At 43.3% G+C, this 27,959-nt stretch overlaps 1 protein-coding gene across 1 annotated transcript in view; it reads left to right on the forward strand.

Moving 5' to 3' along the window:
- The window catches only part of cacng2a (calcium channel, voltage-dependent, gamma subunit 2a), a 93,139-nt gene that overhangs the window by 29,965 nt on the left and 35,215 nt on the right, over positions 1-27,959 (forward strand). The window contains exon 4 of the mRNA XM_085783515.1: positions 25,915-25,998. Coding sequence (XP_085639641.1) covers positions 25,915-25,998 — 84 coding nt within the window. The remainder of the gene's footprint in view (positions 1-25,914; positions 25,999-27,959) is intronic.

Below are 27,959 nucleotides of genomic sequence, written 5' to 3' on the forward strand. Positions count from 1 at the left end.
GACTTTGTTATCTCTGCTCAATAACCTTATCTACCAAACTGCTCCAGTGTTGCTGAGGTCGGCAGTTTTCCACAGAAGGGGGAGGTGAGGGGGGGCACTGATGGTATTATTCAAATTGACTGAAACCTCTGTTTAAATCCCTCACTTTTTTTTATATATTTATTTTTTGACAGAAAGGTATGAGGTGGTTCAGGCAGAGCCGGAGCTTCACGCTGCTTCTGCTCACAACGAAATGAAATATGGACGTTTATTCAGACTCATGCTGTTTGTTTTATCTGTTTATTTACAATTTATTAAGTGATTTAATGATGAAATTAGTGAACAACAGTGATTATTATTCCAGTGACACGGGCAGGACTCATGGCATTGGTCGAATAGGCATTGGCCAGGTGGTTTATAGAAATATAAGTGTTCAATAATAGTTAGTTAAAGAAATATTGTAAAGTATCTGCTACTGAAAATGAGTTGAAGTAAATGGATGTTTGATAAAAAGCATCTTGCTTTATCCACCTTTGTTAAACTGCGCTTCACACCTGCTACGTTTGATTTAAAATTGATTTAAAAGAATACATTTATAAGTGAATTAAAATTGAAAAGTCGGTGTCACCTGACGGAGCAGCAGGGATCGGGAACTAAAGGTTTATTGTGTTTGATGTGAGGAGGTTAATTCAGTTCAGGTTTGTTTTTGCTGCTTTGCTCCTGGAAATTCAGACGATAATCAAAGTGTAAGGCAGCGGTTTGAGATGAAGCTAAAAATAAAAACAAAGGGGGAAATAAAAGGGAAAAAAAAAAGGAAACACCTCACAAGATTCAAGTGAGCACAAAGTGGGCTGAAACATTTTCCAAAACCAGACTTGAAGCTCACATTAAAACGGGGAGTGTGTGTTTCCCATCTGCCTGTTCTCACTGCACTCAAAACGACAAGTACTTTGTTTGCCTGGGGAAAGGCCTCACACACACACACACACACACACACACAGGCTCGGTGATGGTGGTGGTGGTGGTGGGAGTGATCTTTTACCAAACATGTTTGAGAAGAGAAAAAACGATGGTGAAACATCACAGTTAACTCACTACCAGGAGCTGAAATTATCACTTTGATGTTTTGGAGGAAAATAAGATTTATTGACATTAAATCATCTGCACGTCCTCAATAAAACACCACAGCTCAACAGGACTGCAGCACTATGATGGTTAGCATTTAATTTGTTGATTATTTGTTTGATTAATTGATTATTTAGTATGATGTTGCTAATAATCATGTGTCATAGTCGTGTGTGACCAAATGTCCTCCTCAACCAAAATACACTCAGCTTACAAAAGTTTTAACAAGAAAAAGAAAAAAAACACATTGTTTGTGTAAGGTGGTATACCAGCAAACACATTTTACCATGAGAAATTGGTATTACATTATTAGTTAGGAGTATGTTAATATTTAGTTTTCATTTTGAGATTAAAGGAGACATATTCTGTCCCCTTTCCACAAATTAAAATAGTTCCCAGGTGTCTTCAGTCAAAATACCCCGAGGATCAAACATCACAGCTCTTTGCATCCTCTCAAAACAGCCCTGTTCAGAACGGCTGGTTTCAGCGCCTGTCCCTTTAAATGCAAATGAGCCACTGCTTGCCCCGCCCCTTCTACTGGTACCAAGTAGGGGTGGGATTATGCAAATTTGAAAACTAGTTACATCATTATTAGACAACTGAAGGAACAGCTCGTAAAACCACAATTTCAACCTCAGAGCCTAAAAATTACAGATTTTTTTGGTCAATTCTCACATTTTGGCGGCCAAAAGGCAAGACAAACACCCAAATATATGTTAAAGAGCCTTCATAAAAGTGATATTTCCAATAATATGTCCCCTTTAAGATGTTATGTTGTCGTGAAATATGTTAAAATTCTGTTTTTGTTTAGTTATTTTTTCATGGTTTAGATCTATTGCTAAATAATTATAGCCTACCAGTGTCGTGTCTGAAGCTGGAGGCAGCAGCTGGATGGTAACATTTGACAACAGATGCTCAAAAAAGAAAAAAAAAATCACAAATCACAACAGCAAATTTTGATTTTGATTGTGCATTTGCATGTTTGCTTTGAGCTTTCAGGGCCACCGTATCTTAGCATAAAGACTGGAAACAGGTCGATGGTTCAAACCCAGACGACCCCTCATCCCTCAGCAAGACACTGAATCATCATCAGTGTGTGTTATGTGTTGTGAATGTGGTTTGTTCTGTAAAGTGACAACAAACTGGAGCAAATATACAAAAGAGAGGAGGCAGAGTGATGTTTATTCCAGATGTTTCAATCATCTGCACTTCATACTGGTCCGTTAATAAGGAAACACTCTCCGTAGTGACGGGCGCTGACTTTGCCAGTGTTTTGTTCCTGACATTGAACTCCTCGTCACCGTGTCCTCAACTTCACCAGCTCGCTCCCTCCACAGAGCGCTGATCTCACTGCTACGATTTATTTATCTCTCCAAGTCTCTCGAGGAGTTGGCAGCGAGCGGCTCTGAGTCTCTTTCCGAGAACGTGGAGGTGTAACCCAGCCTTTTTTTTTTTTCCCGGGTGCTGATGATGATGATGACTTATCGTTCCTCCATGTGTTATTAGCGAGAGCTGGAATATAAAAACATCCTGTTTTCACTGCAAAGAAAGACTGACATATGAACATGGAGTGAGTCATGATGATCACTGTAAATGGAGCCAACTGTAAAAACGTATCTCTCCTCCTCTCAGAGAGCGTGTGATTACGGCTCCGATGAACTTGAGCTGCACAACATTTCATTTCCAGCTCTTCATCTTCTCCAAACACACGTCATTTCCAGCTTTCCCAGCTTTTTCCTGCTGCTGTGTGTGTAATTTCTTGTTAGTCCTGATGTCGTCATCATCATCATCATCATCATCATGTAGCATGGTGACTTGAATCAACTTGGCCTCAGTGTTGGGTATGTTACTTTAAAAAATAAATTAGTTATAATTACTTTAATTAATTAATTATCAGGAAAAGTAACTATTGCATTACTTGTTCATAAAACGCTCAAATATGTTAAAGGGATATTTCAACATTTTGGCAAATTGGCCCATTGCCATAATTCCTATAGTCATAGCAGTAGGTTCATTACCTTTAATTGGCGGTGCATGTTGTTTTGAGATCGGCGGGGGAGAGACGGAGGCGCACAGTGTTTCCCTCATCAAACTCATCAAATACACAATCCAACAACTCCAAAACGCTCTGGTGGACAAGTTGTGTCCTGCACATTTACCATGCTGTGAGATAATAACAGAACGTTATGAGACAGAGTCGTTTTAGAGGTAAATGTGCAGCCGAAATTACATTTCAGACACGGCTGCTGGGCGGAGTGATTTCAAAAGCAAGTACTCATAAGTACTTGCTTCATGTGTAGTAATGTTACATACATTATTATTTCATAGCGTGGTGAATGTGCAGGTCACAACTTGTCGACCAGAGCGTTTTGGAGTTGTTGGATTGTGTATTTAGTTTGATGAGGGAGATATGGAAATACCGTGCAGCTTGCGTCTTTACCCCGCTCATCTCAAAACAACATGCACCAACAATTAAAGGTAACAAGCTTACTGCTAAAACTATATTATAATTTGCCAAAATGTTGAAATATCCCTTTAAATTACTCGGACTCACCGTCCTAACCCTAACCTCCCATTTATCTGGATGCTGCAGCGCTGAGATTGCCTGTGTGGAGGAATATGAGTTGGTTGGTTAGTTCCAGAAAAACTTTCCAACTAGTTGATGGACTGAAACAAAATGTGTGATGTACACTTTAACTGGTGTATCATTTTGTGACGGGACTTCGTGAGGCAAGTAATGGTGCATTTTAAAGTCAAAGTCGAAATCATTTATTAGTCTCCCGTGGGAGAAATTTGTCTCGGACAAAGGGCAGTGCTGCTACACAACAAGACAAAACAGTACAAAAAAAAACAGCTGCAAAAAGTACTAAAAACATACAGTAAAATCTTATTGTCAGTAACGGTCGGTAACGGCGTTATAAAGGGGGGAAACGGTAACTTTTTTGATTACTCGTTATTGAAAAAAGTAGCGCCGTTAGTAACACCGTTATTCCCATCACTGCTTGGCTGTGGAGGCTGTGTAGCTACAACCTGGTACTCTGTTGGCCGACGCCTGCGTGGTGGAGCGTTATGTACAGTGACACTGTCCCTCTGCTGCTGTATGTGTGTGTGTGTGTGTGTGTGTGTGTGTTTACAGTCAAAGCATTTAGCTGAAATTCACATCCAGAGCCCCCGAGGGCATAATTAACCACAGGGGGAGTCGGGCCGCCCGCCGTCGGTCCAGACAGGAAGTGAAGAGTGAACCGACACGTTGACGTCCACTTCACTGGTCACTGTAGAAAACTCAACAGGCTGTGAGCGACTCTGCCCCGAGTTTCACCTCCCAGGCTGCACACACACTCCCAGAGCTGTCCATCACACCCCACCCCCCCCAAAAAAATACATGTTCTCATGTCTTGTTTTGGAAAATAATACAGTCAGGTTGTGTGTTTTTAACATAATAATATCATCAACAACCTTTATTTAACCAGGCAAAAAGAAAACGTTCTGATTTATCTAACGGCTTGGTAGTGATATGAGTTCATAAAGTTTATAAAAATACCTTGAGCCAATAGTTTGTGTGTAAATTCAGCTTCTGCATTGATTCTTCAGTAATAATAATGCTAATGATGTAGATTCACTCATTAAGCACCTCCTGCTGTAATTAATATGTTGCTTGCTACTATCCCTGTTATCATCATCATTATTATTCTCGAGGTTTCTGAAGTTTTTGTCTCGCCACTGTTGCTGACTCCTTGGTCTTGCTGGGAGCTGCTCGGTCTCTGTAAACACTGTTATGAGGAGAAGGTCCAGACCTGCTCTGTTTGGAAAAGTGCAGTGAATTGAAACCTTATAAATAAAAACTGAGTCGACTTGAAGGTCCATTCTGGCTCTTTTTTTCACACTTTTACTGGCTGGAGAGCAAATCGTCACATTGGAGAAGTTGAAACAAGAAGGCAGTGGTTTCTCATTGTGGTTTTTTTTGTACAACTTTTGGCTAAAACCCTTTATGATTTTAAAGGGATAGTTCAACATTTTGGCAAATTGGCCCATTGCCATAATCCCTATAGCTTTAGGAGTAGGTTTGTTACCTTTAATTGTCGGTCGTGATCTGTTCAGAGCTACGCAACATTACGAGACAGAGTTGTTTTAGAGGTAAATACAGAGACTGCTTGCTGAAAAACTGTCCCTGAAGGCAACGTGCATCAGCGGTTTTGCATGAATTTATCTCTAAAACAACTCTGTCTGGTAACGTTCTGTTATTATCTCATAGCGTGGTGAATGTGCAGGTCACAACTTGTCCACCAGAGCGTTTTGGAGTTGTTGGATTGTGTATTTGATGAGTTTGATGAGGGAAACCAAGAAATCCCATGAGCCTCCGTAGCGTAGCTCTGAGCAGCTCGTGGCTCTGCTCCGCCGTTCTAAAAAATAGCTTGCACCGACAATTAAAGGTAACAAACCTACTGCTATGACTATAGCGATTATGGCAACTGGCCAATTTGCCAAAATGTTGAACTATCCCTTTAATAATATATTGTTTTATAAAGTTGTTTCTGAATTTAATCACATTATGAAGTCACAGGTTTAGATTAACTGTGTCTTTAACCATCAGAGTAACAACATCTGGAAACGCCCTATTGTCGCTGCGTAACTTGTGAGTGATGAAACTCAACGGCCTGTTGTGTCTCTGATTGTGTTTTCATGCTCTTCCACCTTCACACACACTGAGCAGTGTGTGTGTGTGTGTGTGTGTGTGTGTGTGTGTGTGTGTGTGTGTGGAGAGAGGTCAGACCTGATGATCGTCTCTATAGTCTCGATGACCTGTTAAGGAGAATTACTGTCGGTCTGGCTGGTGATGTGAGGTCCGACCGTCTTGATGGAGCGGAGCCTCTGTGGCCGCGCTGCGTTTGTTTTGGCTCGGCTCAGGTTTGTCTGTCATGCGAAGGTCAGAGGCTGCAGCAGCTTTGTTGGTTTTGTCCATAGTTATTGATTTTGTTCACCAGTTCCCATGCAGCCGAGCGCTGACTCAGGCACAACGGTGGCCGTGTCGTCTTCTGCATGTTTAACCGCGAGGTGGAAACGCATGCAGCAGTCGTAGTAGGTGTGTGGGTTTACAGCAGCAGACCGCTCCACCTGCGCTCCTCCGTCTGCCAGGAGATCCAGGTAGAGGTGGAGGCGCCGTCGGCCAGCTTCACCATTCAGCCTCATTGGGTTGGACGGTGGTAAAGCCAGAGCTGTGAGCCAGACAGACAGAGTGTGTGTGCATATGTTGTGTTAAAGTGTCCCAGTGTGGAGCGAAGAGACGGGACCACCGAGACGGAGGAGATCCGACGGGTCTGAACCCAGAGTTTACAGACCGCAGGAAGGAACCAGCGCTTTGTTACATGAACAAAACACTACAAGTCACAACAGGAAGCAGAGAGAGATGAGTTTTCTCTCTAGATGTGGTTCAGTCATGATAAAACAGTGTTGACGGACGGGACATGGACTTAGACACACACACATGGTTTGGTAGCAGTGTCTTTATTAACCTCTGACTGTTAGATTGGGTTTTAATATTTCATTTACTGATGTGATAACAACATCAGTGTGCAGATATTCATTCACAATAATAATACTGTGTGTGTTAGTAATCTGTCCCATTTATTGTGAGTGACTATTAAGTTATTAAACTAAACTGTGAGCGGCTTTATTGTTGCAATACTGCGTTTGTTGTGTTTATTACTTGACCGCGTTACCCAGGATGCTCTGCTGTCCTTGTGTTTTGACTCCTCTTCTGTTCGACGCCTCATTTCGTCATGTGACTGGGTGAACATGTGGTTCAGTGTGTCACTCAAACATAATCGGTTTAAATCAGAGTCAGAGGCGTCTTCAGTGTGTCGTTGTGTTTCAGTACCTGTGATATTTTACAGTATATAAAACCTGAAGGACCAAATCATTAATGGGGATTGACTGGGAATATAATTAGCAGCTGAGTTGCTAATAAAACAGTCATTAGTTTTACCACGAAATTTTAGTTTTTGGTTGGGTTTTGTTTTTTTGCATTTTACAAATCCTCTCCCTCTCGGTCAGTCCACACATTCAGTGTCTGTGTCTCTGGTTCAATTTAATGAGTTTAACTGGGAAGGAAGTTGTAAAAAACAATTCCCAAAGCCAATACTGTAAGTTAAACAACAATAATAGTAATAATTGCAGGTTCCTGTTTTCTTGCTCCTCTCTCTCAATCCAGCTCCGATCTTTATAATCCAGTGGAACAGCTGCATCGACTGCCTTTGATTTGTGATCTTTTATCGTCGCCAGTAAAAGTAACCCCCCCCTCCTCCTTTAGATCTGTCCTCAAGTGTTCCTGCTGTTATTAATGGCGGCCGTGGATCCAGTTGATTTAAATAAAGAGTGCGGCACGACGTTGATAAGATCAATGGGAAACTGTTTTAAGAGGGAATTTATGACGCCCAGCTGCCGTCCCGCTGTGCTCACTGTGCAGATTTTTGCGCTGATACCGTGAGCTCACTTCCAGGGCGTGAGATGTAAATCATAAGGGAAAAAAGGGCCGGCGGTGGGGTCAAATCATTTAGGGTTTCATCACAGCGAATGAGCATCAGCTACAGCTTCATCATCACCAGCAGCAGCAGCAGAGAGAAGTGAACAATCCTCTGCTGCTGCTGCTGCTGCTGCTGCTGCTGCTGCTGCTGCTGCTGCTGCTGCTGCTGCCAGTTTATTAAAGTGAGCTGGAGCGAGTGTGATATTTTCCAGGCTGTGGATATAAACCCGAGGTGAGAAAGTTTAAAGGACGCTTTGTTCTCCTGCTCAGATGCTAAGCACAGCTGTGAGCTGCACCGCTGCTAACTCTGAGTGAGAGCTTAACACACAGAAGGTGCGTTACATCACCGCTGTTTCTCTGTAACGCTGCGAGTTTGACAACAAGCTGAGCTGCTCTCTGATCAGTGATGATGAGAGGGTAAAGGAGCTGAAGTTTGAGATGGACCAGGACAGGTATCGACGACGAAGTACACAACCACAGTTTTTCCCTGTCGCATGTAAACGTTTACTTATTTATAACCTGTCCTCTCCAGATCGCATTTGTCGGGTCTGAGTCTCAACTGTTTTAAAACACCGAACACACAGAAATGGGTCAGAACCTCAGGTCTGGACTGGATTACACAAGATGTTGAGAATGTGCACAGGTGTAGGAGCCGAGGTTTAATGTCTAATCTGTCATCAGATAATAAACATGGAGCAGGAGACTCTCTGATGGGGGCTGGTTTGTGTTGAGGAGACAGAAAATTAGTTTACACCGTGTCGAAAGTAAAAAATTATATATATTTTGCTAGATGTTTCATTTTTTTCAGCAAAAATGAAGCATATACTGTCGTTACAAACATGAAAAATGTTCTGGTTAATGAAAGATAATTACATTTTATCCAAAACAAACAAACCAAATTAAATTTTGAGGCTCATTTCATTTCCAAACAATAATTTTTATTGTTTATAAATTAGCATCATTGACAGATCTATTAATTGTTCAGTCTGTCTGTTTCCTCTTTGTTTATGTCATATGTCCTGTCAAAATGAAAGCAGCAAATCATCATATTAAAGAGGCTGAAATCTTCGCTTCATAAATATTTGAGATAATCAAATGATTATTGGGTTCGATGGCAGATTAATGGATTAATTGACCAAACTGTTCCAGATCTGGTGGTTAATCGTCATCATACGCTGCCACGGTGTGTTTTTCCTTTGTTCAGTACAGTAAATGGTGCGTGTTGCCGTGGACGCAGCGTTTAGCTTCCTGCAGGTCCATTAATTCAGGTCTGAGGGATTAGGTGGAGGTTGGTTGGAGGGTGGTGCTGTGCTGCAGCAGCGTCGGCTCCGTCCTGCAGAGAGGACGCTTTAGATCCTACAGCGGCGTGGAGGGAACAGCTGATGGTTGGTGCAGCGCCGCCTCCTCCCACTCACACTGCTACTTTACAAACCAGAGCTTCAGCTTTCTCTCTCTCTCTCTTTCTTTTTTTACACAAAAACCACAAGTAGATTGACTGAACTTTTTTGTCTTTCTCTGGCTGATAGAGGCTCCATGTCCAAGATGTGTGACCATCATGAGAGAAATGAGGTGAAATCACCACAGATTCTTGTTTCTTTTCTCTTGTATATAAATATCCAACTCGTCACTGAAACATAAAATCAAGCCAAAGACTGACTGATTCTCAGCAGCAACTGAGTTTGCAATGAAAGATGTTGTACTTATACAAACTAACACATTAGCAACTTTTGCAGATACATTTTAAACATCAGTAAAATAATCACAGACGACAAATTTGTTTTCCACAAGATACGATACGATATGAGACGACACGAAACGTTACGAAATTATATGATACAATGCGGTACGAAACGAAACGTTATGATACAATAGGATATGATACGATATACAGTAAACGATACAAAACTCTGTATAGTCTGTTTGTGTTGCTCCACAATCACTACATTTTCACATTCTGCAAAATATCCCCTCGGTTGTGGATGTGAACCCCGGTGTCGGGAGTTCCCACCGTCCTCTCTGCCTCTGAACTCAGCACGACGACGACTGAGGCGACTTTTTCTACTTGGATTAAACGGCTGCAGTTTCACACCTCAAACTGAAGTCTCTCACACAGATTTCATCAGACACACGGTGACACGGTGTAAACTGGTACAATCACCGTTGTCTCAGTCTGAAGGCAGCCGAGGCCAGAGCCACGTTTAGTGTTGTCACGATACACAACGGCGCTCTGTCTTTGTTGTAAAACGTTGACCAGTTTTTAACCACACATCTACTAGACAACAAACTGAGCCGTTACGATGATGAGTACTTAAAAATCTGACCTCTCGGGGCGTCGCGTGGTGTAGTGGTTAGAGCGGGCGCCCCATGTACAGAGGCACAGTCCTCGCTGCGGTCGGCCCCGGTTCGAGTCCCGCGTCGGGCGCCATTTGCTGCATGTCATCCCCCCTCTCTCTGCCTCCCCGTTTCCTGTCTGTCTCAACTGTACTATCCATAAAGGCATAAATGCCCAAAAAATATAATATAAAAAAAAAAAAAAAAAATCTGATCTCTCTGTGGTCCCATCATGAGTGGGTGAGTCACACTCTGCTTCACTATCCTCATTTTTACTGTAAAACTGAATTTTCATAATTTCTCGGCAGCTTCCGAACAAACCAGATTCACCTGTTGAAGTTTACGTCTGTTTTCTGTTTCTCTGGAGTCACTTTCTCTCTTTTTCTCTATTGACTGGACATATGTTTAATAATCTGCTTCCCTTGTTGATTTGTTGTTTGGAGGAGGTGGCAGTTTAACTTGGCAAATTGGCCCATTGCCATAATCCCTATAGTCTCAGCAGTAGGTTCGTTACCTTTAATTGTCGGTGCAAGCTATTTTTACAACGGCGGAGCAGAGCCACGAGCTGCTCAGAGCTACGCTACGGAGGCTCATGAGATTTCTTGGTTTCTCTCATCAAACTCAACAAAATACACAATCCAACAACTCCACAACGCTCTGGTGGACAAGTTGTGACCTGCACATTCACCACGCTATGAGATAATAACAGAACCTTACGAGACAGAGTTGTTTTAGAGGTAAATGCAGAGACTACTTACCAAAAAATTGCTTCCAACGGGAACACGCATCAGCGGCTTTGCATGAATTTACCTCTAAAACAACTCTGTCTGGTAATGTTCTGTTATTATCTCATAGCGTGGTGAATGTGCAGGTCACAACTTGTCCACCAGAGCGTTGTGGAGTTGTTGGATTGTGTATTTGATGAGTTTGATGAGGGAAACCAAGAAATCCCATTAGCCTCTGGTAGTGTAGCTCTGAGCAGCTCGCCGCTCTGCTCCGCTGTTCTAAAAATAGCTTGCACCGACAATTAAAGGTAACGAACCTACTGCTATGACTATAGGGATTACGGCAATGGGCCAATTTGCCAAAATGTTGAACTATCCCTTTAAACTGTGATGTCACAGTGAAATCCCTGAGGTCCAGTCGACCTGTTGTGTTTAAATGAGGCTGAGTGTGTTTGAGAAAGACTCAGAGCGCCGGATCACAAATAGATGCAGACCAGTTTCCCCCCGTGGAGCTGATTACATGGTTGTTACTGGCGTAGGTGAGGTGTTGCTTTTGCGAACGCTGTTATTAGCGCGAGGTGTTTACTTGGCCGGAGTTCTGGGAAAGCCTCTCCCCGCTCCCGCTGCTGCTGCTGCTGCTGCTCAGGGACTCTTCTGAGAAGTGGACGCTCTTTCTCTCTCTTTCTCTCTCTCTCTCTCTCTGCCCCGTCGGCCCAGAAGGCCGTGACGCACTCGCGCTCTGACACCGGTGACTCACTGGTCCTACCCCCCCCCCCACTCCGCGTTCCTGGATCTGTGAAATCTTATCCAACCCTCTCTCTCTCTCTCCTTCTGTCGGTCCGTCCATTTGTCCAATCCGTCCATCGCGGCTCCTTCACTCGCTCCGTGACCTCACACGTCCCAGTGCGTCCACACACGGAGGAGAAATCCCTCCCACTCATCAGACCTCCTGAGATGAGACAGCAGAGAGGAGGCCTCGATAAAACAAGATAGAGAAAGAAAAGAAAAAGCAGAGGAACAGTAAGAAAAGTAAAGTTTATCTCTCTTCTACTGTGGGAAGTTTAAACTTCTTCCCATAAAATGAACTTCAGTGGCGTTGAGTTAGGGGAGTGAACTTGATACTGAAATTAGGGAGGAAATCATTCAGATTTCTTTGCAAAGATTCCTTAAAATATGATTCAAACTCTTCTGACAAATCTAGTTAAACTATCAATAACTTTTTGGTTCAATATGTGTAGCTCTGCAGGTAACACCTGGAAAATGTTAATAAGATTTTTTTTAAAGAAATCAGTAGAAACAGGTGAAAATCCTCTGATGAAAAATTGTCCACTTTGTTTTCCTACAGTGTTGTGTGGATCAAACAAACTGGTGGATCGACCAATCACAGGACGTGATTTCTGCATAATACCAGACAGTTTCTAGTTCCCCTGCGGAGTTTGAAGACACTATAAAAGTCTGAATATAGATGATTATCGACTTATTAAAGAGAGTTACAGTATAAAAGAGTCTCATATTAATGTGGATGAATCTACGTTACCAACACTTGTTAATGGGTCCATGTTCGATAAATATATCGTTTTGTCTTATTATTATTTAGTGGTCGACTCACCCAGCATTTCCTAGTTTTCTGGTTTCCCGGACGCTGCCCGGCGGGTCATGGGAATAACGCCGCCGCATCGCTAGTTGGCATCGTTTATGGTCGGAGCTACGACGATATCTGATCGTCTTCAAACCTCCGACTTTCGTTCTTGATCAATGAAAACATTCTTGGCAAATGTTTTCGCTTTCGTCCGTCTTGCGCCGGTCCAAGAATTTCACCGAGCTCATTGGAAATGTAGTGTGAAAACACTTCGCTTTCCGAAACTCCTCGTAGTCACTTTAACGCTCTGATGATGATGAAAACTTTTTGTACATTGTGCAGTAGATGAGGGCAGGTCAGTTATCGCACAGTAAACAATGGAAAACATGAAGCTACTGTATTGTTGATGCTAAAGTTTACTTTTTTTTATTACACATACACATACACAGGGGAAGCTTCCGTCCTCCTCTGTTGCATTATTTATTGTCCTGTTGAAAATGAACCGGAGCCTGTGACGGCGGCCACGTGTGAAGTTTCTATATCTAAAAACAGCAGCGTTTATTAAAGAGTGACCAGAGGAGCAGCAGCAGTGGAGGTTCGCTGCTCCTCTGGCAGCGTCTCACACACACACACACACACACACCTTTATCTCCTCCGTCTTTCCCATCAACACATCATGTCAGGAGCGAACGGACACGGGCGCAGAGGTGGACGTCCCACGCCGTCCGGGGGCAGAGCGGAGCCGTGGGAGGTCAAACGACTGTCCAACATCCGTCAGTCATCGTCCAACGAGCCCAAACCTGACAGCACCTCGCTGCCTCCCACACACACACACGACCCACAGCCACTGTTACACACACACTCAGCTGATAATATTCCTCCTGTAACAACCTCCGTTTTATTAGATGTTATGAAAAGATTTCTGAATCAGATCCCACAAACACACTTTTATTCAACGCTCCTTAAGTTACAACCATTAAATGTTTATAAACTTTGTATAAATGATAAATAAGGAGCCTAAAGCACAGTGATACCATTATTTATATATCTAAAGCCAGCTCTCTTTCTCCTATTGTGCAATATTAAAATATTTCAGATGAGTCATGCTGCCCCCTGAGGTCAGATGTATTTTGATATCCAGTCAAATGTGAGTCAGAGAAATCAGATAACATGATGTTAAGAGCTCAAGTGCAACCAGAACTCTGCTCCGTCCCTCCGACACTTTTAATTACACTCAGCACTCAGATAATCAACAGTACGTCACGTGGCTCGCTCTATATGTTTAGATAAGGAGAGCGGTGGTGCTGTTTGTTTTTTTTAATGTTGCTGTATAAGTCAATATTTATGGATCACATTTGCTTTTAACAAACACCATTTCCCAGAAGTCCCAGATGTTCACGGGCGAAACGTCACCACAAGTCAATGAGTTCGTTGGGACGTCTGGATGGTAGATTGGTTTGTTAACAGCAGGGAAAGTTGAGCAAAATGAACATTAGAGAGACTTGTGAAGAGAATATTAAACTCTAGAAGTGAATGACTGCTGTTGAAGCGACTGGATTATATTTAGCTGTGCCTCTTCCTCCTTCTACCTTCTGATTCAGCAGCGTTGGGTGAGGGAGGAGTGGGTGGAGACGAATCCAGACCTGAACTTTACTCACATCCGTTCTCAGATCCTGATCCCAGAACAGATTATAGCCCGTCGTCGTGTCCCACGTATTCGATCTCACTCTGAAACACACAGTCACGTTAGTTAAAGGAGAATTCCGGTCATTTTCTAAATAATGTTCTACAGCTCTAGGTCTCTGAGTGCGACCAAAAGAAAAGACCCAAGAAAAATCTGTGCAGCCAGGACCTAGCTCTCCTCCTGCTAGCTGCGCTACACTGCAGTTAAACAGTGAAGTAATGGGGGCAAAACTTTAAAACTGTGACTTTGGCCTCTATTATGCTCAAAATATCACTACGCATGCTTTGCAACATCCACCAGTTCCTTACCACACAATACTGAGTCTGCATGAACTCTGTTAATATGAGAGAGCAGTGCTGTGTTTTTGTCACGTAGCTCTGTTCATGCTAGCTTCCTTGGTAGACCTTACTAGTCGGCTAGAGCTCGGGACTGTTTCCATATCAACAAAGACTGCTCCTCATCTGTATTTCTGGTTCGAATAAACTCGCACGACCATCATATTCAAAATGTTCCTCCATCTCTTCAACATCAGATCCGGACATATTCTCCTTCTTCCACTTTCTGCACTGATGCGCTCGACAGTCGACTAGTAAGGTCTAACCAGGAAGCTAGCATGAACAGAGCTACGTGACAAAAACACACATGTAGCACTGCTCTCTCATAACGGAGTTTATGCAGACTCAGTGTTGTGTGGTAAAGAACTGGTGGATGTTGCAAAGCATGTGTAGTGATATTTTGAGCACAATAGAGGCCAAAGTCACAGTTTTAAAGTTCTGCCCCCATTACTTCGCTGTTTAACTGCAGTGTAGCGCAGCTAGCAGGAAGGTTGTGGCTGCACATATTTTTCTCAGAGTTTTACCTATGGCAGCACTCTGGGACGTAGAGCTGTAGAGCATTATTTAGAAAATGACCGTAATTCTCCTTTAAAAACTGAATATGTGGCAACTGTCATTTTACCTTGTCTTTAAATCCTCACACGACAATGACGATGACTCTGCTCCACGTTGACGTGAAAAAAGCCTGTTTTCACAGCCTGAGATGCCCCACTACATCTGTGTGTGTGTGTGTGTGTGTGTGTGTGTGTGTGTGTGTGTGTGTGTGTGTCTGTGTGGGGTTGTGTGGTTGTGTGGTTGTGTGTGTGAGAGGCAGAGATGGCGCACATGGGCCTCCCTGCCTTCGCGGGGTCATTACCAAGATGAATATAGTGATTATAAGGATGAATAAGGTGTGATTATGAAGATGAATAAGGCGATTAGAGCTCTTGTCACCGCTGCTCGGGCGCCCGTTCGTTAGGAGAGAGAAGATGTCAGCGTGTAACATGTGTGAACCCATTACCTTCCCGTCCACGGGGGGATTTATAACCACCACCACCACATAGCACCACCACCACATACCTGCACATGCATGAAATGAGTGCATGCACATGAGAACGCTGCAGCGCTGCAACACCAGGCCAGAGGAGACTGTTTGTGTTCATTTGTGCGGTTAAATGACCCGTGTGTGTCTGTGTGTGCAGTACTAGTATATATCTCTTTCCAGTGGCTGCGCTCTGGTGTGTCCGACCTGACGGGACTCGAACGCACCGTCTGCAGGTCGCCGTGTGTGTGTGTGTGTGTGTGTGCGGTTAGCGGCTAACAGTTAGCTCTCAGGCTGCAACAGCTGAGTAACGCTGCTGTGTCACTGTGTGTGTGTGTCTGTGTGTGTGTGTCCAGGGGTTAATGACACCTCACCAGCTCTGTTGTCCATGTGATCCCCCCACCACCACCACCACCACCCCCCTTTCTTCCCCTCATCCACCGGTTAGCTGTAACCATGGCAACCGAAGCGAACGGGTCCTGATGATGTCCACATGGCAACGGCTGCCGTAGGGACTGAGGATGATGGAGGAGGAGGAGGAGAACATGGAGGGTGGGGGTTGTTGTTGGTCTGTGTGAGTGTGTGTGTTGGTTGGGGGGGGGGGGGGCTGACGCACTTGGTGGCCGCCGCTGCCTGGAAAGTTTTGTGAGAACGCCGCCCACTGACGAATCAGAAATCTCTCTCCATCTCTGACTCTCTCCTCTTTGAAACTGAACCTCCTACTCAGTTAAGAGTCCTCATGACCCCCCCCCTCCCCCCACTCCTCCTCCTGTAACCCCCACCCCCTCTTCACTGCACCCTCGCCATCCCATCATGCACCTCCTCCATGTTTGTGTCTCATCAAACCTTTGTCTGTGTCTGTGTGTGTGTGTGGCAGCTGTGATTGTGTTTGATCACGGTTGGAGGGTTGTGTGTGTGTGTGTGTGTGTGTGTGTGTGTGTGTGTGTGTGTGGGCAGGCCCGACCCGGATGTCTCTCTCTCTCTCTCTCTCTCTCTCTCTCTCCTTTGGGCGTCCAGGAAGGATTCGTCCACTGTTTCTCACCTGCAGATACAGATATGTATGTTTATAGTCTGATGATGATCGCCGGTCTGAATCCATCCGCACCTTTTAATATTTTATTCTCTGATCATCATCTGGGCGACGTGAGGAGCTGCCGTGTGCACCACCAGTGACCTCTGTTTATATTTAAATACACAAATGCAAAGTGTTGTTTTAGCTCTGACAGATGATATAGGCTCATGTTAATAATCACTGAGGGGGCGGAGTGAGTGAGAGTCGAGGCACCAGGACCGACCAGTAGAAACTTTCAGAAAGTCTTCAGCAGACAGGGCGGCCAAGTAATTTGACATATTTGTTCACTTTATTTTTTTTTTAAGTAACACAATACTTTTCCTGGTAATTAGTTACTTTTATAATATAGGAATTCAATCTCTAACTTAGTTACCTTTTGGGGAAAGTAACTAGTAACTATAACGTGCCCAACCCAACACCCAACTGAGGAAAAGCTTTGGTAACACTTTATAATATAAGTACACACTATTAAGCATTAGTTAAGCATGAAATTCTGAATTCAAAACATTTTTAACTGTATTTATGAACTACATACTAATGAGTTTTCATGTGTCATGAAGAATTCAGTATTTATTAATGTTTAATTAATGCTTAATAGTGTGTAATAAAGTGTTACCAAAGCTTCTTTACAAAAATAAAAGCGCATGAATGAAGAGCAGCGCAGCGACGTCACCTGCTCCTCAATGGGCTCGACTCTGACCGAGTGAACCCCGCTCCCTCAGGACGAGACCCAAAGCCACACTGCGGCGGGCGACGATAAATCTACCTCCACCCCCCACTCCCCACTAGGCTACTGCCTCTTTTGCCACAACAACCCCCCCACCTACATCCCTCTCTCTCTTCTCGGCTGCAATCCACTCTCGAGTGCCTCTCCGTCTCTCCAGGCTCCGTGGTAATGAAGTGCTTTATGGCTGCAGAGGACAGGAGGGGACCGGGGGGGGGCAGGGGGGACGGGCTGTGAGCCCATAGCTCACTCCCTCTATAGGGGGTCGGGTGGGGGGGCAGAGTGGGCTGATGGAGTGAGTCTGGACAACCCCTCCTGTTCAAAACCAGCCTCACAAACGCCCTCCGCGGTTACTGTTGCTAGGTTGGACAAACAATGGTCATGGAAGGGTTAACTCCCAGTGGAAACCATTGAAAATTAGGCAGATTTAAATTGCTTGTAAGGAAATTTTGAATTAAAGCAAAAGTTAGCTGTCTGTTTGTGTTAATATAAGTCTTAAATAGTTATATCTTCCGACAGCAATCACTTCTATAGAGTGTTTGGTCTGAAACACGGGTCTGTCAGTCACTCTGCTCTGCTGTAAGCTGAGGAGAAAACTTTCCTTATATCCTATGAGGAGAGAGAACGGCATAAAGGGGCGGTCCTCTCTGTGTGTGCAGCCAAGGGATGCGCGTGAATGTGGTGACGTAGGGACGAGGGCGGGGACTGCTAACTCCATCGACTGACAAGACGTTAGCCAACACGACCGGATCGCTTACTTCTGCTTTAACTTATCAGAAAAATGGTGTCCGTGATAGAAGACAGACTCGGCTAAAGAGCGATTGAACAGGCATTACATGACTGGAAAAAATCATTGTTTGGTCACTCACTAGCTAGTAGCTAACGATGCTAGCTAACGTTAGCTTAGCTAACGCTTAATCTCCGCCGATCTCCCATTTCTCCTCGTAAAACTTCACAAAGTTCAAAGACATTAGCTTACATTTGCTAGATAACTGTGGTGGTCTGATAATCACCTTACATTTGAAATACAGCTCAGTCGGTCCTGGTACCATCTCTATTATATATAGGCCTACACACACACACACACACATTTAAACACACTCCATCCCAAACCTCGCTCTCTCTCGATGAGGGTTTGAAGTTCATTTTTCATTTGTTGTGTTAAATCACTGAAGCCCTTTGAGACGGTAACTAACTGTAATTAAAAGTTACAAGATCTGCCCTCGAAATCAGGAAAACCTGTTTTTCTCCACCTCGTTAGTTAATTCTTCACGTCATGATGTTTGTCTTCAGAGAGTTTTACGCCAAAAAATGTGCAAAACCTTTGACATCTTGTGTTTGAATATCTAAATCTCTCCGGGTTTTCCTTCTCACTGACCTGAAATTAAAGCTCCTGCTCCTCCGGTGTTTTCGCTGTGATGCAAAGTGACGTACGAGCAAAGTGAGTGACTCTAAAGTTTCAGAGCGGTAGGAGACTTTAAAGGAAGTACGAGCAACTAAATATGATTAAAAAGTGCAAAGTGCTAAAGAGCTGCTCCAGATGTGCTCGGTGAGGGTGAGGGAGGGATGTCAGGGTGTTGGAGGTGAAAAGAGGAGGTCGTCCTTTAGTAGCTTGTTCCAATTTGTACTGTGATCGCCTGGTGTCGATCAAAATCCTACGTTATGAGCCACGGCATGAATTATGGGGTATTAACCCTTTAGAGGTCTTTATATGCCAAATGAAAAACCTTTACCATACCCATCTTTGGTATCTTTTTTTTTTTCAGCACCACTTCACCTATGTGATCTGACAGTTATTCTCTCACTTGAAACAACTTTATTAAAGGGACAACGAGGAGTTTGTATTTGGTTATAAAAAAGAGTCTCATATTAATGTGGATGAATCTACGTTACCCACACTTGTTAATGGGTCCATTTTCGATAAATATATTGTATTGTCTTTATCGTTATTTTGTTATTATTATTTAGTGGTCAGCTCACCCAGCATTTCCTACTTTCGGTTTCGCGGTCTCTGCCCGGCGGGCCATGGGAATAACGCCACCGAATCGCCGTTTATGGTCGGAACTACGACGGTATCTGATTGTCAACGTTCCTGCAGTGTCAAAGACGTTGTTGTCAGAAGCAGTCGACGTTAACAGTTTGCACTTTTTTAATAACTTTTTTAACCATGGATGTTAATTGGATGAAGGACTTTTAATGGATATCAAGTTAGAAGACCATGAACTCACTATAGAGTCTGTCGTCCTACCCTCTAATCATCACGTTACACCTCTACAGCAGTTAGTCAGAGTGCAACTTTAGAAACATCTACTGCTAATTAAACTTTAAAAAAAAAATCATCTTCTTACCTGTTGTTTGCTTTTGCTGCTGAGTTTTTCCAGGTGTGAGCAGCTCCTCCTCCTCCAGGAATCAGCCGTGTTTAACAGGAACAGTCGCTTCTCTGGTGTGAACTGCTCACAATCAGCTCGTCGTTCAGTTTCAAAGCAACTGAACACGACTTGTTTTTTCATCGTTGAGGACATAAATCTGCGTCCTGACTCTTGTGGTTAGTTTATTAATATTTAACAGAACATTTGTGATCTTTAAAATGACTTTTAGAGTCTCCCTCTCTGTGTGTGTGTGTGTCCTGGTTCAGGCAGATAAATGTGGAGCAGCAAAGAGCAGCAGGACCCAGTTTTTTTCCTGCTGTAAGTGAATACAGGTGTTTCTCTTCGAGCTATAAATGTTCTGACCCTCTTCACACCTGAGCCTCTCGTAACACCTCTACCTTCCTCGGTGGTTCCCCCCTCAAACCGGGCCTCAGCGGGGCGTCTACGCTCATGTTGGGGAGGTCTCCGAAATGAAAACGCACATTACAAACCATTTACCAGCCTGCTGAGTTTAACATGTCGTACAAGAAAAGGAGCGGTTAAGTGTCACATAAATCTTTCAGCAGGCTAATTGAAGTGGTTTCCCCCAATAGGCCGCCGCTCGCTCGCTCGCCACAGCTGCTGTTACAAAATCGCACAGCTAAACCGGCGGCGGATGGGACGGCCAGCTGCAGAACCACATCTTACTGTACACCCACTTGATTACGTTGTTAAGACACACACATGGCGCTCTGTGGGCTGAGCTGCTGCTGCTGCTGCTGCTCGTACGGCTCCACCGGGAACCAGCTCTGCAGTCGTATGTAAACACAAGTCGTCTTTCTGATCACTTGTGTTTACAGCCGACGCCTCCGCTGTCTCCTCTTCTAGAGATACGACTTACTTAAAGAGGAACTATGCATGCAAGATGTTTGTTTTTTTACCTTAATTAAACAGCTTTGGAGTAATTGTGATGGTTAAATGACTTGTTCCAGGGAGAATGGAGGCTCTCTGCCTTCGACTTAGCATCTCTTGGCTGAAAACCAACCTTGTAAGATCAGTTCCTCCGACCCATCCCAGATCTCGTGCCACTTTTTACTTTTTCTCAGATATTCTCCCACATTTATTCTTTACTGTAGATCAACAATATGTTTATTTGCTACTTTCTATTAATTAATCGCATCAAATTTCATTCTGCGTTTGTGGCCATCCAGCTCTCCTTCCACACTCTCCATGGCGGACACGATTACAACTCACAAAACTGTCATTTCAATCCTGTGGTTTGCACATGCACGTGTTATTTAGGCAGTTAGCCTACTCTTGATAGATCACCTGTAAAACATAGTTTCAGTAGCTTTAAGTTAGTTAAGTTAAGTTTATTGTTCTCATTGCATAAAACATATACAACAAAATTTTCTAGTCTTCTATAGCAGCAAAGAACTTTTTTAAGAAGTATAAAAATAAATACATTTTTAAAAAAAACAATAACATAGTGCAAAGTGTCAAATAAATAATTATGCATCAACATATTAACATAACATATTAGAGGCCAACACAGTCATAAGGCTACACCACCCTCCGCTGAATGTATTATCAGCAGCAATAAACTACACTTTATATTACTGCTGTTATTTTGGCGAAAGTAACTCAAAAGTAATGCACAAGTAGTGCAATGCATTACAATTCAGAGACAGTAATATTGTAATGTAACAAATTACTTTCAAATGACAGTAACTAATAATAGGCTATGTAATTATTATATTTTGGGTGTAACTTGCCCAACACTACATATGGACTACTGTAGCCTACATACACACCGTAACACGTAGGCTATATAGCGTTTTCCACTGCTCCATGGACTGCTTTCTTTCCAGCTTTGGTGCACACGTGTTAGCAAAACGGCGAAAAAGCAACCAGATTTGCATAGTTCCACTTTAAAGATAAGCGAGACATCAGCGTAGTGATATTTCCATCAGCAGCCTGAGATGTTAGCTGTTAGCTGTTAGCTGTTAGCAGCTAGCAGCGATAGCCGCCGTAGCGTCTTAGGAGGATTTACCTGCAGAGTAAAAACTCGGTCCTGATCTCCAGGAACTTTCTCTTCGTCACATATCAGAAGAACATCAAGTTCACACCCGCTCAGGTCCGTTAAACTCTGGAGGACTTTTTCATGGCTCAGCAGTTACCCGGGCTCAAACTGTGACACTCAGACTTGATGTATTCCCCCTCCCTCTCCATCTTCCCTCTCTCCGTCCTTCAAAACCTCTCTGTTCCCTGCCCTTCCTATATTTATCTCTCCGTCCTGTTCCCATTACATTTTCCTTCTCCCTGCTTCCCTCCCTCCCTCTCTCTCTCTTTATCTCCCCCCTCTGTCTTTAGTCCTAATTGCTACAGAACCTGTTGATGAAAATTGAAAAGTGTTTTTTTGATTACGGGGCCAGAGCGGAGACGGTCGGAGGTGAAGGAGGAGTAGAGCGAGGATTAGTGAGTTTTCTTCAGGTCGTACGGTCGCAGCGATTCTGATAAAGTTTCTCTGCATCGATATCCAGTGATTTGTGTTTCCATGTTCAATTTACATATAAAAAGAGTTAAACGTGACTCAGTGTGAGTCGGTGCAACAGAAACTTAATTAATAAATCAGTGACGTTCTGCATAAAGGTCGGTGAAGCTCCTCAGATCTGTGGTGAATGAATACACAGAAATCATTTTAACTGGCGTCTCCTTCCTTTTTTGCAGCAGATTAACGACTTTATTATTATCTTTACAATTACGAAGTAGGCTACATAGATTTTTTAAATACATTTTCAATATAATACTTATATTCAATTTCCACCTGTATGCAATGTATATTTCAAAGTCTGTATTTTCATATTACTCAGCAATACGACACTTCCTGTGGACATGCCGGTCACATCCAGTGACTTTCTGCCCATTATTTCTAGAGAAATGTGAAAGTGTAGACACTGATCCTTTATTGTAACAGAAGATTTTCATTATTTTAAGGAGGATTTTATTTCAGGGAGGATCCAAATATCTTATATTTTTCCTGATGTCATGTGATTCTGTAGCATGTTTTTGTGAGCCTAGTGCACATATGTATCTATTGCTGATAGTTGTGGACTGTATTTTTTTTGTAGTGTTTATATATCTTTGGTCTTTTTCTCTCTCATGAATTTACTGTAGTAGATGGAAACTCACTTTTAGACTCATTTAAAGGAGACATAGTCTGCCCCTTTTCAACAAATTGAAATAGTTCCCAGGTGTCTTAAAGACATGTCTGTGACATGCTTTGGTCAAAATACGCCAAGGATCAACTCTTTTCATCTTCTCTAAACAGCCCTGTTCAGAACGGTTTCAGTGCCTGTCCCTTTAAATGCAAATGACCCCCTGCTTGCCCCGCCCCTTCTACTGGTACCAGGTAGGGGTGGGGTTATGCAAATTCGAACACTAATGACATCACTATCAGACAACCAAGGGAACAGCTCGTAAAACCACATGGATTTCAACCTAGGGAGCCTAAAAATTACAGATTTTTTGTCAATTCTCACATATAGCTATACAAATATATGTTAAAGAGCCTTCAAGAAGTGATATTTCCATTATATGTCCCCTTTAATTTTACTACTGCTTTTTCTAAATCTCTTTGTGACACTGAGACGATAAAAACCAAACGTCCTACCGCTCTGAGTCCGTCTCTGAGACGGCGGCGGTGGCGGCAGCGGCCTCCAGTCGACAGGCTGATGATCTGACAGGCGTTTATATTCCAGGTGACACTCTCTCTAATGTCTGAGTGGTCGTCACCGAGGTTCCTCTCTCTCCGCTACATGTCAACCGTTCACAAACTAATAACCGCCCCCCGCTGCGCCCATCATGCCTCTGCTGCCAAGACCACCTCAGCAACACCTGGCGCCATGGTAACCAACACCTGTTCACCTAATTAGAGGGACGCAGGAGGGAGAGGAGATGAAGAAGTTAATGAAACGCTAATCTGGTCCAATCAAACGCCCAGGCATCTGCCCGCTCGCCGCTTGTCGCCGCCGCCGCAGCAGCAGCAGCAGGTCGCCTTAATGGCCGCCTTATGGGCGCCTCCCCCGCCACGCCACCTTGAGTGACCTCATCAACGGCCAAAGTCCCAGTGAGTGGCCGCAGATAAGAGGGGGGTGGGAGCAGACAGGAGGAAGTGGGAGGGAGGGGACGAGGGAAGCCGTCTTTCTGCTTCCTGGATGGACGGAGGCGCTGGACGGCGGCGAGGTGTCGGCCAAATGAACAAGCATTAAGAGATGAGGTTCCCCGCGCGCCGCAGTTGGAGCCGCTCCAGGTCCGAGCAGCTGCACCGCTCTTGTTTACAAGCCGCCACCTGCTGCCGGAGAGGCAGAGCGTCTCCTGGTCTGAGAGACCAGGTCCGTAGTTTACGGGTTATTAACCCTTTAGACGTCTGAGCCTCATTCGAATACGTTTGATTTTTGCCTTTATATAAAAACCTTTATCATATCCATGTTTGGTACCTTTTTATTTTTAGCACAACTTCACCTACATAAGCTTTATTACCATATGCACAAAAACTTCACCCCTTTTTTAAAGGGATAGTTCAACATTTTGGCAAATTGGCCCATTGCCATAATCCCTATAGTCATAGCAGTAGGTTCGTTGCCTTTAATTGTCGGTGCAAGCTATTTTTAGAATGCAGAGCCGCGAGCTGCTCAGAGCTACGCTACGGAGGCTCATGGGATTTCTTGGTTTCCCTCATCAAACTCATCAAATACACGATCCAACAACTCCACAACGCTCTGGTGGACAAGTTGTGACCTGCACATTCACCACGCTATGAGATAATAACAGAACGTTACCAGACAGAGTTGTTTTAGAGGTAAATTCATGCAAAACCGCTGATGCACGTTTCCGTCGGGGGGCAGTTTTTCAGCAAGCAGTCTCTGCATTTACCTCTAAAACAAGTATGTCTAAAAATAGCTTGCAATGACAATCAAAGGTAACAAACCTACTCCTAAAACTATAGGGATTATGGCAATGGGCCAATTTGCCAAAATGTTGAACTATCCCTCTAAGTTTTGTAAAATGACAATAAAAATGACGACATCAAAAGAGTGTGCCCATCCGATCTCACTTAATCATGTCTCAGGTTTTACATGGTCTATCAACGTCAAACAAAAACTGGGAGAGAGTTTACAATCTGCACTTTCCAGTGAAGTTGATAGCATATTTGATATCACCTAGTACTAGTAGTTACAGTGCTTTAAAAACATCACGTGACCTGATCGCGGCAGCATTACCATAGACCCTGCAGAGTTAAAAAGACATAGACCTGCAATCAGTGTCAGCAAATAGCAAAGAAAAAGAGCATCACACATCTTGAAATTACTTGATTTCCACCAGATTCCACCACTTACGTTTGGAAAATGACACAAAATGACAAATATATCAAAAGAAATGAAATGCCTGTCCATCCCATCCCACTTTTACTATCATGTCTCAGGTTTTACATGGTCTATCAACATCAAACAAAGACTGGGAGAGAGTTTCACAAGTGAACTTGACAGCAGTGCTCCGGCTAACCCAGTTTCTCTCTGTTACGCCGCTTTAAAAACCTCACGTGACCTGATCATGGCTGCGATCGTAGACCCTGGGGGCTGAAGAGACGTAGAGCTGCAAATCAATGTCAGCAAATAGCAATCTGTGATGCTCACATGCTTCACATGATGTCATATGAAGAAAGATTAAGGCACTTAAAACTGCCAACTCTTGTCTATAGGAGGTATAGGGGTGACGTTGTGACAAAAGAAAATATTTTTTTGCACTTAGGGCTGTAGAAGTATGGAATGAGTTTCCTGAGGATGTAGTGCAGCTCCGTCAGTGAACTCTTTTAAAAACAGACTTGATCAATGTTGGTCAAATAAGGATTTTTTATATAATTATAAAGCGAGATTATGAAATTGTAGCCTTCGTTTTTTATTTGTTAGTTTTTTTGTTGGTTGTTTTTCCTTGAGGTAATGTGGGAGATTATTTTTCTGAGTATTCTGATATACAGTATGTACTTAAGTGATAGCATGTATGGGTTATTGAAGTTTCTAATGGTATATTGTGTTTATTTTCTGTATGTTGTCATTATTTTGAGTCTGATGTAGAGGATCTATATCCTGTATCAGATGTATTTTCATTAAATTTCATGAAACATCTTGAAACTACTTGATAAACTTGACTCAAGAAAACCAGAAAACCAAAATACATGAGAAGCTGGAGACACAGATGACGACACCGGTTTTGTCTCTTTATCTGTTGTGGTTGTCGGCTGGTTTATTAATCCAGAGCTGGAATGAGTGAATGAATTATTGCTGATCACTCGTCTGCGATTGATCAAACTCACGATTTCAGTCCTAGAGAATAAAAGTTTCTTCTCCTCTGAACTCCACTGACCTCTCTTTCTTTCTCTCTCTGTCTCTCTCTGTGTGTTTGTCTCCACAGGAAACTTCAAAGGGATGTGTAAACAGATCGACCACTTTCCCGAGGAAACAGATTACGAAGCGGACCCGTCTGAGTACTTCTTACGTGAGTAGCTACTGTATCGCTTGTCGTAGAAAGTGACCGCGAGGGGCGAAAAAAAAAGCAAACAAACCTCTTTTCCTTCTGCATGTTCAACTCTCCAGAATATTTTTGAAGTGTGTCCCACTTTTTTCTCTTTTTCTTTTTTTTTTCTGCCGCTCCGTCTCAGACTGGCGCTCGGTGCCAGTAACTGCTCTTGGCCCGTGTGTCACTGCTGTCTCTGTCTGCTCTTAGCGCGAGGCTGGCCAGGCTGAGCCCTGCCAAGCAGCTTGTCTGTTTTTACTGCTTGGCTGTGTGTAACATAACGTGCAGTGTTACAGTCGGCTGTGTACCCTGTAAACACAGCCCATTGATTTCTGCTCTCCTCTCCTTTGTGCAAGCAAAGACGGAGAACGCTCGTCCAACTCATTTGCCTGCTAATCCTAAAAACCACAACAACGACTCGGAGCTCATGAAGCTCAGTTAGGATGGTTAGTTCAATACTCTGCTCTCACCGGACAATTAACTGGACCTGTTTGTGAATTACACACACTTCTCTACACACAAAACTTTTCATCGGTGGATAAATGAACGTTGATTTTTCTTCTTTTTTTTTTCATCGTCATGTTGCCGGGACGGTGGAGATGATGCTGGAGCGGAGACAGCCCCGTTTCTATGGTCACTGTCACAGTGTAGCAACAGATGCAAGATAAAAATGTTTCTATGGTTACGGCTCTGCTCCGCTGTTGTGTAATAAACAGTATCAGGATATAAATAATGGCGTTCAGGCATGGGGAGGGAGAAACTGCTGCAGAAAGTCTCCTTACAGAAAACTTTTCCCCACACGTAAACAGACGTCGCTTCAGTAAATCTGCTTTTATTTTGACGTGAGTTTTAATTTGGCGGGGTGGATGGATCACATAGACACAGGGTTAATGTGGTTTTGAAGTCTAACAACCACAAAGAGATGAAACATGTCTTTCTTTAATGAGTCTTTGGTCCACTGTCTCATAATCCGTCCTTGTTCTGGTCCAGTCTTTGTGGTTTGGACGTCTCAGCTTGGATAAAGAAACTGTTTTTTTGGATCATTGTGTAAAATTGTTGGTTTGTGGAGCTTCTCCATGTTGGAAATTGCTTTACTATGACTATTACAGTCAGCGCTCAATGGCAGCTGACAGTCTATATAACTATTTGAGAGAGACTGGTCCAGGATCAGTTAGTCTGGCACAAGATCTGTGCAGAGAAGGAGAAAAAAAACTCTCACTCTTGTATCTATATGTTTTCTGTTTGTAGCCGTCGTGCTAATGTTACTGTGTGTTTTAAATACACAGATCGTTCTCAACAATCAGATGTGCATAAGAACAATGGAACAGTTATTTATTCTTTCCTCTGAAGATGATTTTTTGTTTTACAACTCCTTCACTGCAGCTCAGAGAAACACAACGAGGACATTTTACACTAAAAGACATTTTATTGTTTTGCTAACCCTCCTCTTGGCCATGTGCATTTGTTTACAACGTAGCTGGCAAGAAATAAATCAATAGAGCGGTAGATAACGTTATATATCATATACGATGTTACAACTTGTTAGTCTTATCTGTCATAAACAAGAGAATACGGGTTACGGGGCACGTTTGTGTGGCGGTGCCACAGAGACGAGAGCTGGGACACCGGGTCAGAGGCTCTGATCTTGCATAGTTGGTTTTCAGCCAAGAGACGCAGAGAGCCTCCATTCTCCCTGGAACTAGTTAAGTCATTTATTTAACCAGGACTGGGATTCTGGACCTGGTTAATTAAGATAAAAATCCTGCATAGTTCCTCTTTAAGTCTGATTTGAAAAGCTGTGAACTCCTCCTTTAAAGGTTGACAAACACAACAGATGTAATCGATAATGGCTTCTTCTTTCCAAACCAAACGAGGCTCGACTTCTCTCACTTTCTGTCACAGCACATAAACACACCAATGTCCAGAGTCCCTGTTGACCCCTG

This window comes from Trachurus japonicus, chromosome 8 (assembly GCF_045865225.1).
Source record: "Trachurus japonicus isolate A0001 chromosome 8, Traja_1.0".
NCBI classification, from domain to species: Eukaryota; Metazoa; Chordata; class Actinopteri; order Carangiformes; family Carangidae; genus Trachurus; species Trachurus japonicus.